At 39.6% G+C, this 18,012-nt stretch overlaps 2 protein-coding genes across 5 annotated transcripts in view; both read right to left on the bottom strand.

The window, feature by feature from the left end:
• Positions 1-16,186, bottom strand: part of LOC146323366 (abl interactor 2-like) — a 31,042-nt gene extending 14,856 nt beyond the window's left edge. Inside the window, exons 1-2 of one of the 3 annotated variants that reach the window (XM_084725561.1) lie at positions 15,943-16,186; positions 4,865-5,032 (exon numbers count right to left, since the gene is read on the bottom strand). In XM_084725561.1, the coding sequence (XP_084581687.1) occupies positions 4,865-5,032; positions 15,943-16,059 (285 nt within the window). In that variant the 5' untranslated portion in view covers positions 16,060-16,186. The remainder of the gene's footprint in view (positions 1-4,864; positions 5,033-15,942) is intronic. The other 2 variants (XM_084725562.1, XM_084725563.1) reach the window with 2 other exon arrangements.
• Positions 16,187-17,032: 846 nt separating this feature from the next.
• LOC146323365 (transmembrane protein 237A-like) overlaps positions 17,033-18,012 on the bottom strand; it is a 9,418-nt gene continuing 8,438 nt past the window's right edge. For both annotated transcript variants that reach the window (XM_084724202.1, XM_084724204.1), the window contains exon 11: positions 17,033-17,242. In XM_084724202.1, the coding sequence (XP_084580328.1) occupies positions 17,175-17,242 (68 nt within the window). In that variant the 3' untranslated portion in view covers positions 17,033-17,174. The remainder of the gene's footprint in view (positions 17,243-18,012) is intronic.

Below are 18,012 nucleotides of genomic sequence, written 5' to 3'. Positions count from 1 at the left end.
TAAATAAATAACTTTATTTCACCATTTACAACTGGTATGTAGTTTTCCCTTTTCCAGCACTAAAATCCACCCAGCTCACACCTACAAGGTCTGCCCGAAACTCAGGCTTCATGATCGACAACCAACTAACCTTCGAGGTCCATGTGGCCTCAATTAGTCGATCATGTCGTTTTTCTCTGTACAACAGCAGGATAAGATCAGACCCTACTTATCTGAGCATGCAGCACAACTCCTGGTTTAGGCTCTAGGATTCAAACACCACAGCCACACCACTGGACTCTTCAGTTTGTGGCTCTCACTCAAGCTGTTCTCTCCTGACTTGATCCTTGCTTGTGTTGTACCGGCTCTCAGTTGTACATCACTTTGGATAAAACGTCCGCTAAATAAAAATTAAAAAATTCAATGATACTGAGACATTTTTCCTGTCTATGAGACAACAGCACACATACAGACACAGAAATGAGAACAGTTGTTCTGGAGGGACCAAAATTTAGGATGTTTTTTAATATCAACATACAAACACATTGTCTGTAACAACGTCTGTCTGATCGACAGTTAAAAATCCAAATTGAATTCAGTGTGAGAAAACAGTTCATCTTCACATTTGTTTTTAATCAGTGTTAGACTACGGTGATATTTTATACATGTACACCTCTGCTGCCGCTCTGAAGCCCCTGGACTCTGTTTATCACTCTGCCTTAACATTCATTAACACCCATCACTGTGATTTGTATGCTGAGGTTGGGTGGCCCTCCCTCTCTCTCTGTGTAAGGTGTGACAGACACTGGATTTTATTTATTTATTTATAAAGCTCTTATCAGTCTTTTACCTCCTTACATCAGTTTAATGCTTTCTTTTAATGTGGGCTCTTATCAAACTCAGATTATGCTGCACGTTCCAGCTATTTTTACTGAATTTGGAAAATCATTTTTTTTCATATTGTGCACCTGCAGCATGGAACAACATGCAGAACAATTTAAAGTTTTCTCATTTTTATCCACAGGTCAATTTACATCTTTAACCATTTTAATTTTTTTTTTTTTTTACTTCTGAGACAGATATTTTAGTCTGCAGTGTATAAACCACAGAACTGTTCAGTAACATCAAGATTCATCGTCAACAAAGTTTTATATCACATTGACTCTTCACACACACACACACACACACACACACACACACACACACACACACACACACACACACTCTCTCACACACACACACTCTCACACACACACACACACACACACACACACACACACACACACACACACACACACACACACACACACACACACACTCCCCCACAGTTATGATGAATCAGCATGTAAGTAATTAAGTAATTAAGTAGTTAAGTATTTAAAAGTACACAGATCAGACGTGGGAGTAATAAAATCACACACCACAGAAGTGAACAGTAAGATTATGACTCATGACCATAAGAAGTTTTTATATCATGTCGATACATCTGTCCATATTCACACACTCTCTCACTCCCTCTATCTCTCCTGTGAGTCGGCTGTTTTTTTCTTTTACCTGGTTTCAGGTGGAGCTGCAGCTCCATCAGCACTCACTCCTCACATCCTTGGCTTTTTATTCAATTTAACTCCCCTTTCTTTAAGTTCCTCTTTGATGTTTTCTGTGTCAGAGTTTTTGTTTTATTGGTTTACTCAACTACAGTGTAAATGAGGTCTCTACCTCAATGTATTTCCGAGTTAAAATAAAGGTTGAATGAATTTCACACTGGGTCTGTACTCTCACACTGCAGATATTTTAGTGTGATGCATTTTAATATGCATGAAAATCTGTTGCTCAAGTGTTCACTGGCCTGCAAATTCAGGTGGGAAGAGAAAGATCATGTTTGTTTTAATGAACAATAATTACATAACAGATTTCTCACAGCAGTCAGAGGGTGTCTGGGCTTTTGGTTCTTAAATAAGAACAAAGCAGAACACTCCCTGTACATATACTGAACTATTTACACACTGAATTTTGTTTTAGATCTAGATTTTAGATCATGGATGATGAACTTGAGGTACATCTCCACAGAGACACAGCATGTTGTCCCTCCTGTCTCTGATTTCTTCCTCTTCTTCTTCTAACACGACGTCTTTGTTGGCTGATTACGACGGCATGAAGTGCAAACTGGATTCTGTCAGATCATCTTGGTGTGATTCTTTATGAGAGGGAGCCTCGCAGCGCAGCACGATTCGCCTACATAACAGATGTGACTGTGTCTCACTGAACAGAAAGTGGTAATTATGGTGCGCAATCACAGTCCCGGCCTGACAATAACAGAGAGAGAAGCATCTCATTATTTCTGCAGGCAGAGTTTGTGATTATACAGATTATTCAGGAGCAGAAGGGACCCTGTGTACCACTGAGGAACACTCTTTAATGTACACACACACTCTGAAGAAAGACGCTGTTGTGGATTTAAAATGTTCAGTGAATGAAGTGACTTTGTTTCCTTCAGTTAAAGAACAAGTCTGAACACAGAGAACAGAGAGAACTCAGAGAACAGAGCGACACGTCAGCTTACTCTGTATGAATGATGTGACTTTGAATATGAATTGAAGTGTTGGATGCAGCTGCTACTCTGAAGAATAAGGGTTCCTGAAGGATTCAGGCTCTACCCAGAACCATTTGATTCTGATGCCCCCCCCCCCAACCCTCACCCTCTTTTTTTCTTTAGGAAAAGGGTTTGCAAAGAGACAAAAAACTCACTGAGTGTGTTCTAGATAAATCCCTTGGAATATAAAACAAGGTTCTTGGAAGAAACCCAGGTTGGCTTCCAGATCCTTGGAATACAAAAGTTTCTTTGTAGAACCCCCTGTCTGGGTTTTTGTTAGCACCATAAGAATGTGGAAAGGTTCTGGATTGAACCCCAAGAGAGGGTTCTGGCTGTACACCACAGAAGGGTTCTCTGTAGAACCTCTGAAAACGGACTCTAGGTGAAACCTTTCAAAGATCATTCTAGGTATAAACCTTTATGTTGAGTTCTAGGTAGAACTCATTGAAAGGGTTCCACATGCAACTGTTAAAAAAGGTTCTACCAGGAACCAAAAAGGGTTCACTTGTGAGGACGAGCTGAGGAACGATTTATGGTTCCATTTAGCACTTTTACTTCTAAGATGTAGTGAAGTTTGTTTGAGGCTGTGGCTTCCTGACACATTTATTTGTTTATTATTATTATTAATAATAATAATAATAATAATAATAATAATAATAATAATAATAATATATTTAATATATATTTTCTCCTTTCACAGACTCCTTTCATTTTGAAAGACCGTGACACCTGGATGTCCTGTTGCAGTTTACTGATGAGAGCTGGTCGGTGAACATGTGGAGACAGACAGAGATGTGACTGTGACCTGGTGGATCCTCCCTGTAAGTTCTCTCATGTTCTCCTACAGACTCAGTTTATTTTTTACTCTCTCAGATGGTTTGGCGTCAGTGTTCTTCTGTGTGGGAGCTGAATGTTGTGTAAGCTGATCAGATCACTGCTGCTGTGATCACACCTACAGGTGGTTTCAGTCGTCTCCCACAGACTGTGGATCTGAAGGCACTTAAATAATCTGCTTTCTGCTGACTTTCTGTAGTAACCTGACAGTTTAGACGTCATGTAAACAAGAACCCCGGTTCCTGCGGTGGGTGACAGATTAAAGCAACATTATGTAGCTATTTTACCTAAGAATAAGAACTTCAATATCATTTCAATAATTAATATCAATCGTTACCAGAAAGTTTTGAAAGACAGGTCCAAACATAGGTGCAAGATGTGGCGCATCCGTGTGCTCCACATGTTTTGCACCTATCTTTGGACCTATTTTTGTCAAATGGCAATATTGTGGCAGGATTAATTAATTGATTAATCATTTTGGGTCATTTTTAAAAAAAAAAAGATCGATGATGAAGATAATTGTTAAGGGAAAAACTTGGAAAAAAAGTCTTTGCGTGTCCATGTGCTCCTCGTGTTTGGACCTATTTATCAACTGACAAGATTGCAACAGGATTAATTAATCAATGAATTGTTTTGAGGCATTCTATGAGAAAAAAAGTCTAAATTTTCTGATTTCAGTTTCTTAAATGTGAATATTTTCTGGTTTCTTTACTCCTCTCTGACAGTAAACTGAATATCTTTGAGTTGTGGACATCTGAAGATGTCATCTTGTACATTTTTCACCATTTTCCAGTAACTAACTGATTAATAATGAAAACAATCCTTAGTTAAAGCCCTAAACTGTAGCTGCTGTTAGCTAGTTAGCTAAGTTAGCCATGCAGCAGGAAGGGGCACCAGAACTGGAGCCGAACAAGTGGGCAAATAAAAACTACATTACCATCAGACCCCATGTTTATGAAACTGTCATTTATGTGGACAGAGATGAAATATTCCTGCACTCAGTTAATCTGCTGCACCTCTGCAGTTTATCACTGCTGCATGCTTTGGGAGTTTTGTTCTATATTTCGTCGTGCACTAATCCTCCTGAGATTAAATTCTGGGCTGCTGCACTCGACAGCGAGCAGAGCACAGCAGTGAACATAAATGAGCCTGCATGCATACATGATTATATACTGTGTGCTTTCACCCACGAGTCCTCTCAGCATGAATAACAGAGCTGCTCTACTGTATCCACAGTTTTATGGAGTGTAGCTCACACTTCATGCATGTTCACAGTCTAAAAGCAACTTTTCACAACACTTTGCAGCATCAGAGTGTCTGAATGCACCTTATCTGACTAACTGATGACATGTTGCAGCTTATTTTTCTTTAGCTTGTTGACTATGAGTTTTCTAGATTCTCTGATTTTTGCAGCGTTTCAGAGGAGAATTAACTTTAAAATGAACCAAACGGAGGACAGACCTGTGAGATGTGGTTGACGGAGCTCTCCATGCGGCGGAGCTGTGACGCCTGGATGTCCAGCATCTGCAGTACATTGTTGGCCAGCGTGTTGATGAGGTAGGCGACGCTGGCCAGGGACTGGGTGGTGTAGCTCTTCGTCTCCTCCAACGCTCGCTGCTTGTCTGCTGACTATAGGGACAAAGGGGACAGAGAGGACAGTCAGTGCCACCATTTTATTCTGACAGAAGAAAACATCATCAAGACCAAACGCCCTCCTCAGATTTTTCTTAAGCTAATTATTTTATTTTTGTTAACCTACCAGCAACATTAACCATTACCCATAACCCCCTGGGAAAAGCTCAACAGGACAGCTGAGGCTTTTATCATTGGACACTTTCATTCCACATCATTACTTTTGTGTAGTTTTGTGATGTGTGACCAAATGTCTTTTCATTTCAAATTAAAATCACCCTTGGAAAAAAATCTCAAGCAAACTCCTCAATTTGAATAAACTTTAGTGGATTAAATGAGTTAGTCTGTTTCTTATAAAATAAACTTTCTTTAATGAAAATATCTCAGTCAGTTTTTAAATCATCTAACCCTCCATCAGCAGCTTACTGGTTGGAGAACCTGATGTCCTTCTGAAACTCAGGTTTACATTAAGAGGCTCAACTGAGAAATTCAACCTGGGATGGTATCCTCTAATTTCATATTTTAATATTTTAAAAATGTCCCAGGGAGGATTTTCATTTCTCTCCCATGTATTTTTTTTTTGTGTGTAACTGTATTTATTTATTTTTCTTTCTTTCTTTACTTTTCTTATTTCTTCTTCATTATCATTTTTATTATTATTATCATTGCTAGTATTATTATGTTTTCAGGCTACCAGAGAGCTGTACTACAAAGAAAGGTAAACACAGTTGGGCTTTCTTTGCACAAGCTGCTCAAAAAACCTAAAACCCAACAACTTTCTTTGTTAACTCAGACTTTCTTCTTCAGACTCTGTGTGTGCTCATGTAAAAATGGGCGTTTGTTGCATCACGTGACTCTTCTTCTGCATAAAGTGATTGTGAACTCCTCACTTCAGTCAAAATGAACAGGTTGTTACAATGAAGAGCTGTCGAAAATATCAGAAATATATCACAGCAAAAAGTGACACTGTTGCTGCAAATAAGGCAGGAGAAGAAGAATTCAGCCAGAAAGCTCCTGTTGGACTGAATGTGGTCTTAATGCTGCAGTTTATTTCCAACATGACAACTGAACAGTTAAACTTGATACAGCAGGTTTGATGAACATGATGCTGGCGGTGTGACACTGATGTTTCTTTATGTTGGGGTGGATGGTGGTGAAGTGACTGTGATACTCCTGTAATTATACTGGGTGAAGGAATCAGGATGTTTGTGGAGCTGAAACATAATGCTGGTGGAGATAAAATCACAGGAGATGAAATATTTAGTGTCTGGAGTCACCGTTAATATTGAACCCAGTAGGAAATGTTTGGACCACATGAGTCAGAAACAATTCTCTGCAGCCACCACTGGAATCTGATCCTACAAACAGAATCATAGTGACGATGTTCATCAGCCTGATCTTCATCTGCAGAAACACAGAAACACTACAGATTTACACAATGAACACACAGATGAAGTCTAAGTGATTCCACCTCTTTATTATGTGGAAAAGTTAATGAAGATGACAGACAGCTGCATGGCACACACACACACACACACACACACACACACACACACACACACACACACACACACACACACACACACACACGTAGGAGAGAGAGAGTAATGTCACATTCAGCACTTTACCAAGATAAATTCTGTGTGTGTGTGTGTGTGTGTGTGTGTGTCAGTCTGCAGCAACATGTGTGTGTAACCATGTGTAAGAGTGCATTTACTGATGTGTGTGCCAGAGATGATAACAATCAATCGATGATCAATTAATCGGTTGTTAAGATTTTGGTCAAATTTAATTAAGTAAAGTAAAATTGAATCAGATCTGAAATATAACAGGTTATTTTACAGGGTGTTTCAAAACTGTAAGTCAGACAAAGTGACAACAACTGGTTGAGTTAAAGAACATCCACCCAAAAAACTCCAGAACCTGTAAAATGATATCAGAGGGGCTGGAATTTAACTACTGCAGTTGTAGTGAGAGTTTTAGACCATCAGAGCATTCAATCAATACATGTTTAATTCAGTTCAATCTTATTGCATAGTTGCATCATCATAAGAAAGATCATCTCCCATGACAGAAACCTGTAAACACGGAAAACCCTCATTTAAGTCCTGCTGTCTCCACAGTGTTTGACCCGGCTGTTATTTACGTCATTATTCTTAGTTGATCACCTATAAAATGCAAACATATCAAACATGCAACATGTTAGAAGGTAATTTATCCCTCTTTATTTGGGATCTTAGTAAATCAGGCCCTCAGTGTTTAACATGTCAGTTTCACTGTCAGAGAACAAACAACATGTCGCTGTGGGAATAAAGCTTTGACTGAGGAGGAAAAGACACATTTGGTTTTGTTTATTTTTAGTTTTTTATAATAACAACTAATTGATTAATTAATCATTAATGTTACCAGTGACCAATTAAAGAAAGTGCTTACAATTTGCAACCCCAGTGTGTGTGCACAGGTTTACTGTGTGTGTACATAACACAGCAGTGCAGTCACTCCAAAAAGAAAATGATGTTAGAGTGTGTGTGTGTGTGTGTGTGTGTGTGTGTGTGTGTGTGTGTGTGTGTGTGTGTGTCTGTGTGTGTGTTTGCTGAAGCAGGATGTAGGTCAGCACTAACTCATTCATGCCTGAGGTTGACAAGAAACACACTGACACCGATGTGTGTCTCTCACACACTCACAAAATACACACCTAAAGAAATACTACAAACACAAATGGAAACAAACACACAAACACACACACACACACACACAGACAGTGACCCACAGCCCTACATTCACAGTCAGACCTCAAATTACTACAAACCAACCTCAGCAGTGTGGTGACGTGGACCGTTGTTACATCGGGAAGATGAGGGAGAAATTAATAAATTAGATCTCAACTCTATTAACAATGTAAACTAACTTTTAGCCGACCGACAGCCAGAGAACACAGGAGGCGGAGTCACTGTGAAGCGCCACTCGCTTCCTTCTGGCACTGTGTTAACCAACTGAGCTGTTCAGACAGAGCGATCCAGAGTGGAATGATTCTGAGAAAGTAAAAATCAGTGGAGTGATTAATGGAAAAACTATTGCCAGATTGATCAGTAGTTGGAAAACAGGTCCAAACACACAGCTCCACCTGTTTTCACGTTTGTTTAACTGATAATATTGTGACACCATTCATTTTTCTCCTACTTGGATATTTTATGGACCAAACAACTGACAGAAATTGGTGAAAAAAGCTGATTATCCAAAGCCCAAGACAGGGTCCTCAAATGTCTTTAGTTCAAAACCTAAAGATATTCAGTTTATTGTGGACCAAAGGACAAAAGAAACCAGAATATATTCACATTTAAAAAGCTGAAATTAGAGAATTTGGACATTTTTTTATTCACAAAACGTACATGTGTCCGCTCCACATTTTTAATTTTTTTTATTTATTTATTTTTTTTCAAGTCTTTCCTGTGGTGATTATTTTCATCATCAATCATTTTTATTTAAAATTGTCTCAAAACAATTAACTGATTATCAAAATAGTTGTCAATCGATTAATTGTTGCAGCTGTAATACAGATGTCTTTTTACTGTCTGTCCGTCTGTTAAAGTGTCTTTGAAGGAATTTTTCTTTGTCCGAATTGACGCTCTGAGAACAGAAAGAGTCGTCTGCTACAGATTGTAAAAACCCTCGGGGATAATTTGTGATATTTGGGTTTTATAAATAAAAGCGTCTCAACTTCATCACATCATCATGATATCTCTTATTTTCTCTCCCTCTTTCCCATCAGCCATCTGATGTCCTGTTAGCTGTGACCTAGTTGGAGGGCTGCCTCCTCTGGCCTGAGGACAGGGCAGAGCCACACACACACACACACACACACACACACACACACACACACACACACACACACACACACACACACACACACACACACACACTGCACAGTTCTATCTAAATTCATGAGGTTGATGTAGATGAATCAGATCAGATCTACATGAATCATATGCACGCTCTGATTCCTCTGACCTCTTTTCTAATGAACACACACTCGGCTCTGCTGCTCACATTCCTGCTCCTCTGTTTGTCTGAATTATTGTGAAAATACAAACAAGCTCCAGCACACGCCCGGGGACAGAGCGAACGATGGAGCGTACAGCTGCCTGAAGGCGCGGCGGCTGTCAAATGTTAATATTAGCTTATGTGAGAGAGTTCACTTCATGAAGTCTGACTCACTGGATGCACACTGCTGGTTTCAGTCCTGCCATTTGCTGAAGCATCACAGCATCCACTATCTGTGTCTTTAAAGTCCCCAGGAAACAAGAACAACCTCCGAGCTGCAACCTGCACACTGAAAACAGCAAAGTCTTTTTGTTAACAATAACTTCCATTATCAATTGATCTGTCGATTCTGCATGACTCTCCATGCTGGCCTGAGGTTCCTACCCTGCCAACACCAGTGAATTTCCACAACTCTCAATAACCGATTCAATACCGAAAATAAAAACACAAATAAGAATAAAATTCAGCCAATAGAAAACTCTTCAGAGCTTCAGAGACCAAACACTGAGGGGGTATTTATTTTTTCTGTCTGACACACTGTGAGCACAGCATTGTTATTATTTTTGACTGACATGTATGATATGTATGATATGTATGTATGTATGTATATATGTGTATATATAAATATATATATATGCACTCATTTTTCCACACACAACTGGTACATATTGCTTCTTTAACTATTAAATTCTTAATTAATAACAACGTATCAAAGTTAAAATATGATGTTAATCTAAATTATTCTCTCTCTGACATCACAGATCCACCCCAGCTTCTGTTCACAGTTTAAAAAGTTCATTTCCACCCTGGGGTTTTATCAACGACTACATTTCTGATATCCTGACATCCTGAGGGGAGACAAGTGGCTGGAAAAGCTTAATGTCACAAACTCTGGACTCTCACAGGTCTCACTAACCATGCATGGAAGTGTGTGTGTGTGTGTGTGTGTGTGTGTGTGTGTGTGTGTGTGTTAGAGTAATGGACACTTCATCACACTTTATAAGTGCCATTCTGCCAGTGTCTCTGGCTCTAAACCAGATCCAACACACACACACACACACACACACACACACACACACACACACACACACACACACACACACACACACACACACACACACAGGCCTGTTTGTACCTTCTCTTAGACATCCACTAACTGCCAACCGCCTGCTTTACCTTACAAGGACAGGTCCTTCATTTCATCTGTGTGTGTGTGTGTTCATGTGTGTGACAGGAGGCGTTTAAACTAACAGGACTAACACAGATCTAATCTACATTTTATCACATCATTATTACTTCACAGAACAACTAACCTGAAATTAAAATGCTTACACCAAGCTGCTACTTTTATTAAAGGCCAAATCCACCTAAAGCATGTCGAGTCTGACCAATGTCAACACTGGATCTATATTAGCAATCAATATAATCAATATGTCACTGTCCTGATTCAATCCATGTCCATGTTTGGTCACTTCATTCATTCAGACAGGCTGTTAAAGCACCTGTGATCCACACCTTAGAGTCCTGCTCCACATCTTAGAGTCCTGCTCTACACCTTACAGAGTCCTGCTCCACATCTTAGAGTCCTGCTCCACATCTTAGAGTCCTGCTCCATTGTTTTATATTTTATCCTACTGTATTATGACTTTAATTATCTAAATACATACACACAGTATGTTGTAAGTGTGCAGCATGAAGGAACTGCAGCTCCTGTTTCTTGTGCAACCCTGAGTTGTCTTTTGTCTTTGTCTTTATTAGGATCCCCATTAACACCAGCATAAACACTGGCTATTCTTCCTGGGGTCCTAACATATACACACAGTGACACTTATAGACACTGTTCCAGCTTGTGCTGCAGAACCGATTACTTCTCTGTAGAAAGTCTCGGCCTCACTGCAGTCTTTAAATAGTCTCGTCTGTCCGTTGTAAGTAACTATAAGTGTGGCAGGAAACAATAGTCAAATGTCTCACCTCAGCTTTGTGCAGCTTCATCCTGATGTCACTGAATTGGGCCCTCCTCCTCGATATTTCAGGTGTTATATCAAGAAATATCTTCATTCGAGTATCTTGAAATATCACTTCTCTTTTACTTCTTGCCAATCTCAAAATTGCCTCTTTCGTCTGATATCTCTGCATTCTTACAATCATTGGTCTGGGTTTCGAGCTGTGAACCAGACTGATTCTGTGTGCAATCTCAACAGCTGGTTCACCAGTGACCTTCCCACGGAACACCTCCTTGAAAAACTTTGTTATGAAGGCGGTGGGGATGTTTAATGTGTAATGATAATAAATGATAATAAATGACTCAGATATCCTAAAATCTGCTCTGAGTCTCCCTGTCTGGAACACAGAACGTGTTTTGGTCACAGCAGTTACACAAGCCTGAAACATCCTGCAGATGGAGCACACACCGTACCAGATGTTATATAAGTGATAATATCCAACAGGTTGTATGAACCAGCTCGGGTTTGGTTCCAGGTCAGGAGCCAAACAGGAAGAGCTGGTTGGAGACATGTCAGTGGAGTGGCTCCAAACTCAGCCAAAGGTTTGCTGGTTTTCCTGAAACTGTTTTTGGTCAAATGACTTATTGATTAATTGACAACTCGTTTCAGTGCTGGACACGGCTCTTCTCTGATTCTTGTTGAAAGGTATTCTGGGAAATGTAGGAAATGACTGCAGTTGAGTGAAAGTGCTGTGGCCAAATGACAGCACTCTTGTTCCTAAATAATCCACACAAAACAAACTGAATATTAAAGAGGAGTTTTTCTGTGAATTCACGTCAGTCTTTCACACACGATCTGCTCGCCTCTCAAACTGCCAACAAGCTTGTGATAACAGCCCTGTCTTTCCAAACGCCCCCGCAGGAGCTGTTCCTGGCACCAACACTGAAGGTGGAGGCTGATACTCCTTCAACTGGAAAACCAATCGCCATGGTTTCCAACCCAAAATACACACGCACACACACACACACACACTGAGAGGACAGCGTCCACGTCCTGCCTCCTGCAGCAGTACCATGTGTTTCTAATGAGCAGCAGGAGGTCGAGTTACATGACGACTACCTCTGCTAACAGCTAACCAGGACCAGCTGTGGACGAGCCAGAACCTACAAAGCAGGACGGGACTCTGTGTCTGTGTGTGTGTGTGTCTGTCTGTGTGTGTTACAGAGTGGAGGGTCCTTTTTCACAAAGGATCTTTGGCTGAGCACATAGAAACATTAATTAGTGACAGATTTGAGCTGCCACTGGAAAGGTTTGTCATTTTAACCTGTCCGAGTGCTAATTAGTGCCATAGCTTACCTCAGTATCTCAGAAGGAGTGCCAAAATAATTTTCTATTTCTTCACACTCTAATTTTCACTTGTGTACAGTGAAACATGGAGCTGCAGCAGCAGGCTGAGGTGACAAAACACACAAGAGATCAGCAAAGAAAGACAGAAAGCAGAAAAAACTTAAAGCTGCAAGCAGTGATGCACGGCCCTCACATCCCTGCACACGTCAGGATGTGCACCAGCCACAGCTTCGTTGCATGACCAGTCCCTCCAGGAAGTTTCAATCACAACAATTAATGCAAATTCAACCAATCCCTGTGAATTCTGCAAAACCTTGCAATTTTGTCCAATTACCATGACTTTTCTGCAAATTTGACCAATCACGTAGTTTCCTGCAAGTTCCAGCAATCACAGTGGTCCCCAACGCTAAAATCATACACGTACGTCTCAATGAACAGACTCAGTGTTTTATTATTTACTTTTTTGTTTGTTTGTTTTGGTGGAATTTAGCTGTAAGACCACATCAGGAACATTTTACGTAACTCATATGATGACTGTCACATAAGGCTTACTTCCTGTTGCCAGAAGGTGGCACAACGGCTGTGACTGTGACTTCGTCTCTGTGACTAGATGTTGGGGATGCACCAGTCGACCGGCCAGAGACTGGAGCCAGCTGGTTTTTCAGTGTGACCAGCCCTGAATGGTGGTGTCACATATCTGATTCTGTCCTGGTCATATTCACACACACGCATGCACGCACGCACGCACACACTCTGCACGATGGTCACATCATGCACGCAGCGACACAGACAGTAACATCACAGCCACACACACTCAGACACACGGTGCTTTAAGTCGTCATTAGCGACAGATTCCAGAACAGGATAAAGAGAAGAACTGCAATCGGTGCATCTCTAGTTCAGTGTTTCCCAAACACTAGGAACCACTTTTTATAAATGACAACCTATGAAAAATGGAATTCATTTAAAATAATAATTCTCTGCATTACAGTTAAGTCTATTCACCAGTTGGTGTTCTGGGTATGTTTTATGTAATTTTAGGGCTGCACCATATGGTAAAAAAGTCATAGTGCGACTTTTACAGAAATTGCAATCGTGATATGCAATACAATTAGTGTGAATTATCAGTTTCCATTACAATTTTCATGTTCACTGAATAAACAAAAATATTTAAATGGTGGTGATGTGATATTTATTGAGGTCTGAACCAAACAAACATGTTTCCTTACATCTGGCAAACAGGATTTATAGTCCAGGCCATCTCTGCAGATCTACAGTTCTTCATTATAATGCTGTTTTTTTTTAATTATATTGCAGTCTGGTTCTGGTTCTGTGATTTTTAATATTGCACTTGGCCATATTACCATTACTTGTGCAGCTCTATATAATTTAATTAATAGATTTAAAGCAGGAACTATCAAATCAAAATAGACATGAAATCATCTGAGTCGTTTGATGCCTCAGTTCTTGACAGTTTTTAATAACGATATGAGCAATATTTAATTAGCAGTGTAATGATCAGTGGCAGCTGCCCAGCTGTAAATAAATCTGACAGATGTAATCCTGACACTATGTGATAGCTGTGTGTGTTTACCCAGGAGGGGGCCACGCGGGGCCACGCAGAGCCAAGCAGGGCTTAACACGGGTCAGTCCTGAATCCAAATATTTAGCCCATAAAACCAGATCAACAACACAACTGGATTATATAACAGCAGCTCCCATCATCTGCTGTCAGCCTGAATGTAGACCATCATCCATCCTCCGGGTACGAACATGGAGACGTTCCTCACCGCTGAGAGAACGTTCCTCACCGCTGAGAGGAGAACGATCCTCACCGCTGAGAGGAGAACGTTCCTCACCGCTGAGAGGGGAACATTCCTCACTGCTCACAAGTTGACAAGATATTAAAATTATTTCTGTGATATTCACTGCTTTTCTTTGCTTTACCTGACAGTAAAGAGAATATCTTCAAACTTTAAAACTTTACATTGATTTCTTCTTAATGTAGCTCTTGGTTCTGTGATATTGCACTTGGACATATTGAGATTTTGATGATATTGAAAATAACCATGCAGACCTTCTATATATATATATCATTATTATTACCCTGTGTGGACAGATGGATGGATGGGACAAAGCTGGACAGCAGCAGGATCCAGTTTCCAGGTTAATAACTGACCTGATATCAGATTGTGCAGAGACTCACAGACTCATCAATACATGATCCAAAACCTGAGGCTGTATCTGATACATACATTTCTGATACTGATATCACTTATAGGAACAGCTTCACCTCCAGGTAGGAGGAAGTGACATCAGTATATTCACCGTTAACCTGATATGTTCTTGTTTATCTTGTGAGATAAAATGTCAAGAACACGTTCTGTAACTCAGTCACGGTGGAACCTGTCTGTGTTCATCACTAACTATGTTTGTTTGTTTGTGTATTTATTTGGATCCACATTAGCTTTAAACTGTTCAACACCTCCTCTACCTGTTGACACCTGAGCAGCAGGTGAACGCACCGTCAGCTGTGAGAGAGACTGGATCAAAACATCTATGACTGACAGAAAATTCAATTTCATTTATTTATTTAACTATTTACTAATTTAAAAAAAAATTTCAATTTCAAATATATTACTCAATTATTAAAGAGAACTGAGAGTTACTTCCTTCACCTTTGTCAGCACAGACGTCAGCTCTGTAAGATGGAATTTCTGTCCTTTATTAAATAATTAATCTGATACATGCCACATTTTTTGTTTGAATATTTTTTTATTTCATCCTTTTAGCCTGAAGTGCTTCTGCTGTCTTTCTGTATTTAAAACATTTAATAAAAGCCATGACCACAGCATGTATTAAAAAATATGAATAAATGCTTTAATTTTGTACATTTGCAAGAAAAAGAAAATAATATCTATAATACCGATAATAATTAATACTTAACTTAATAATTAAAAAAAAAAAATCCATCCTCAGTTTTAACCATCCATTCCCGATGATGGATTATGCTAAAAACTATCACTGAGTTTTTCTTTAATTACTACAAGAATAAATAGGAGAAAAGTGTAACGCCAAACTCCGATTAAAATATGTCTGTGTAATGATTCCCTGCTTGTCTGTAGATTTCACACACATTATAGAAGATTAATTAACACATTTGACGAATAAACATTCATTTCTCTTCCATTCGGCGCCCATTAAAACACCACTTACAGCTTAATTAAGTGAAATACCAACTTTTAAAACTAAATCACTTCATTACATATGACATTCCAACAGTCACGTCTCATCACTAATACAGTTAGTTCACTGTAAATCAGTTATAAAAGTTGAATTTTCATAAAAACAGGTGGAATATTTGGAAGCTGAATTCTCTCTGAGGTCGTTAAATCGGTCAGTTTTCAGATGACTTTTCTCCCTCATGAAGAATCTAACGGTAACATAACGGAGGCTGGTGCTGTCTGTCATGCCATCACTCCCCCCGACTCCAAACCGCCCACTCCCGGCCAACATTACCGAGAAATGTCCTCTGACACGTCTTATAAACATATATACTGAAGTAGTAGCGTGTACCTGAACATAGTTGCTCTCGCAGTACTCCGCTACTCTCTCCAGGTTGGTGAAACTGTCCAGTAAAGCTCTCCGTCCCGCAGGAATTTCCTCCTCCAGCAGCATTTGTAACTCCGCCATCTTTACATGATTTTACTACAACTAACGGCTGAGGGGCGCGCGCACTATATCTGGATCCTGCTGCATTCAAGGACCTGTAGGAAATATCACAGCCAGAGGAAAGATGGGAAAGAGGGAATTTCTGTCACACTGCACAGGGGTGGATCTAGAAAAATATTCGTTGGGTGGCAAGAGGGTGGCCTGGAGACTTCAAGGCGTGGCAGAAACTTATGTGACAAATTAACTAAACTAAACTAAACTAACAAAAAAAAAAAACAATCAATCAACCAACCAAACTAACTAATACTAACTAACTAACTAACTAACTAACTAACTAACTAACTTACTGACTGACTGACTGACTGACTAAATAACTACATACATCTAATTTAATCTAAAACTAAACTAAACTAACTAAACAAAGAAACAAACCAAACTGAAGGAACTAATCTAATCTAGTCTAATTTATTCTAAACTAAACTAATCTAATCCAAATCCAAATCCAACTCAACCCAACCACAGCAAACTAAACTAAACTAAACTAAACTAAACTAAACTATATAAACCCTGGTCAAACCTCCTGTATGATCTGCAGAGTAGATTGAAAATAATTCTCCTGTCAGAATTATTCCCACATCTGAGTTTTCTTCAGGTAAGAGTCCTGCAGTCCTGCAGTCCTGCAGGTTCGTCTCCCTGCAGAGACACGAGTCCTCTGTGCCAACACGTCCTTCTCATGATCTGAATTCACAGCTTTTCTGTGTTGAATAAAGGTGATTTCTGCCTAAAATGAGCCATTCATCAGTACAGATTTTCACTAAATGTTGGTATTTAATCACAGTTTCACTCTGAACTGAACCTCAAAGATCACTGTGGTCATTTAATTTTAAACGTGAACTAAAGCACCATCAAACACTTTATTCTCCACAGTTTGTTGAAGCAGCGGCGCCACCCTGTGGTCAAAAACTGTAAAAAACTGAAACAAAGCACCAGCAGCTTCTCCTGTACATGAACTGTATTTCTTTATTTACAAAACCACAATCAGGAAAACAAAGTGCTACAGAGAACACGCTGTACAAAAAACATTAAATAAACATTCAATAAATAAACAAGAAACATGATTTTGTTGTTGTTGAGTCTCAGGCGGGGACGTCCAGAGCCTCGTCTCCCCTTGGGTATCCCTCCACCTCCATCGTCATCAGAAACTCTGCAGAGAAACACACACACACACACACACACACACACACACACACACACACACACACAGAGTTGTAGGGTATTTCATTTGTATATTTAATGTCTCTTATTGTGGTACCGTCTAGTGGTAGCATCAAGAATGACAGTTCTGAGTCCATCAAAGACCCTCAACATCATCTGTCAACATCTGATGTTGCTTTGAAATCCCAGCTGAGGACACACACATTTATACAACCACCTCCGGTTCACCTTAACTATAAATATTATTATTAAATCGTTTGGGTTGTAACAGTTTTTATCTTCATTTGTTTGAAAATAATATATTATATTTTAAATTTGTTTGTAAAGTTAAAGAATAGGAAGAAGAAACAAAGAACAGTGTGTTGATGATGTCGTGCTGACATTTATTTAGCTAAAATTCAACTTGAATCCTTTTTAAATCAGTTGCAGTGAACTTTTTTTGGCTTCTAAAGGGGGGCGTATCAGAAAAAGTCTGAGCGGCAACGTCCAGTTTAATTCTGCTAAGTGCTGCAAGCTGCTTTTAAAATCTCCTGGTGGTGAGTCGCACAGATAACATGTCATAAAATCACCACACACCTGTCACACACAGCTGGCTCTCCATTTTATTTTATTTTGAGTTCATTCATTTTATACAGAACAATGAAGAAGTTCATTCATGTCTATCATGGGGTTTTAGCTGAAGGCCGAGAGGATGGAGAGACAGAGCTGAGACACAGAGCCGACAGACAGCTGCTGAGAGCCAGGAGACTGCTGGGAGAC

The sequence above is a fragment of the Lutjanus erythropterus genome, chromosome 8 (assembly GCF_056507025.1).
Source record: "Lutjanus erythropterus isolate fLutEry1 chromosome 8, fLutEry1.hap2, whole genome shotgun sequence".
NCBI classification, from domain to species: Eukaryota; Metazoa; Chordata; class Actinopteri; order Lutjaniformes; family Lutjanidae; genus Lutjanus; species Lutjanus erythropterus.
The sequence above is the reverse complement of the archived record's forward strand: the minus strand, read 5'-3'. Positions and strand labels throughout refer to the sequence as shown.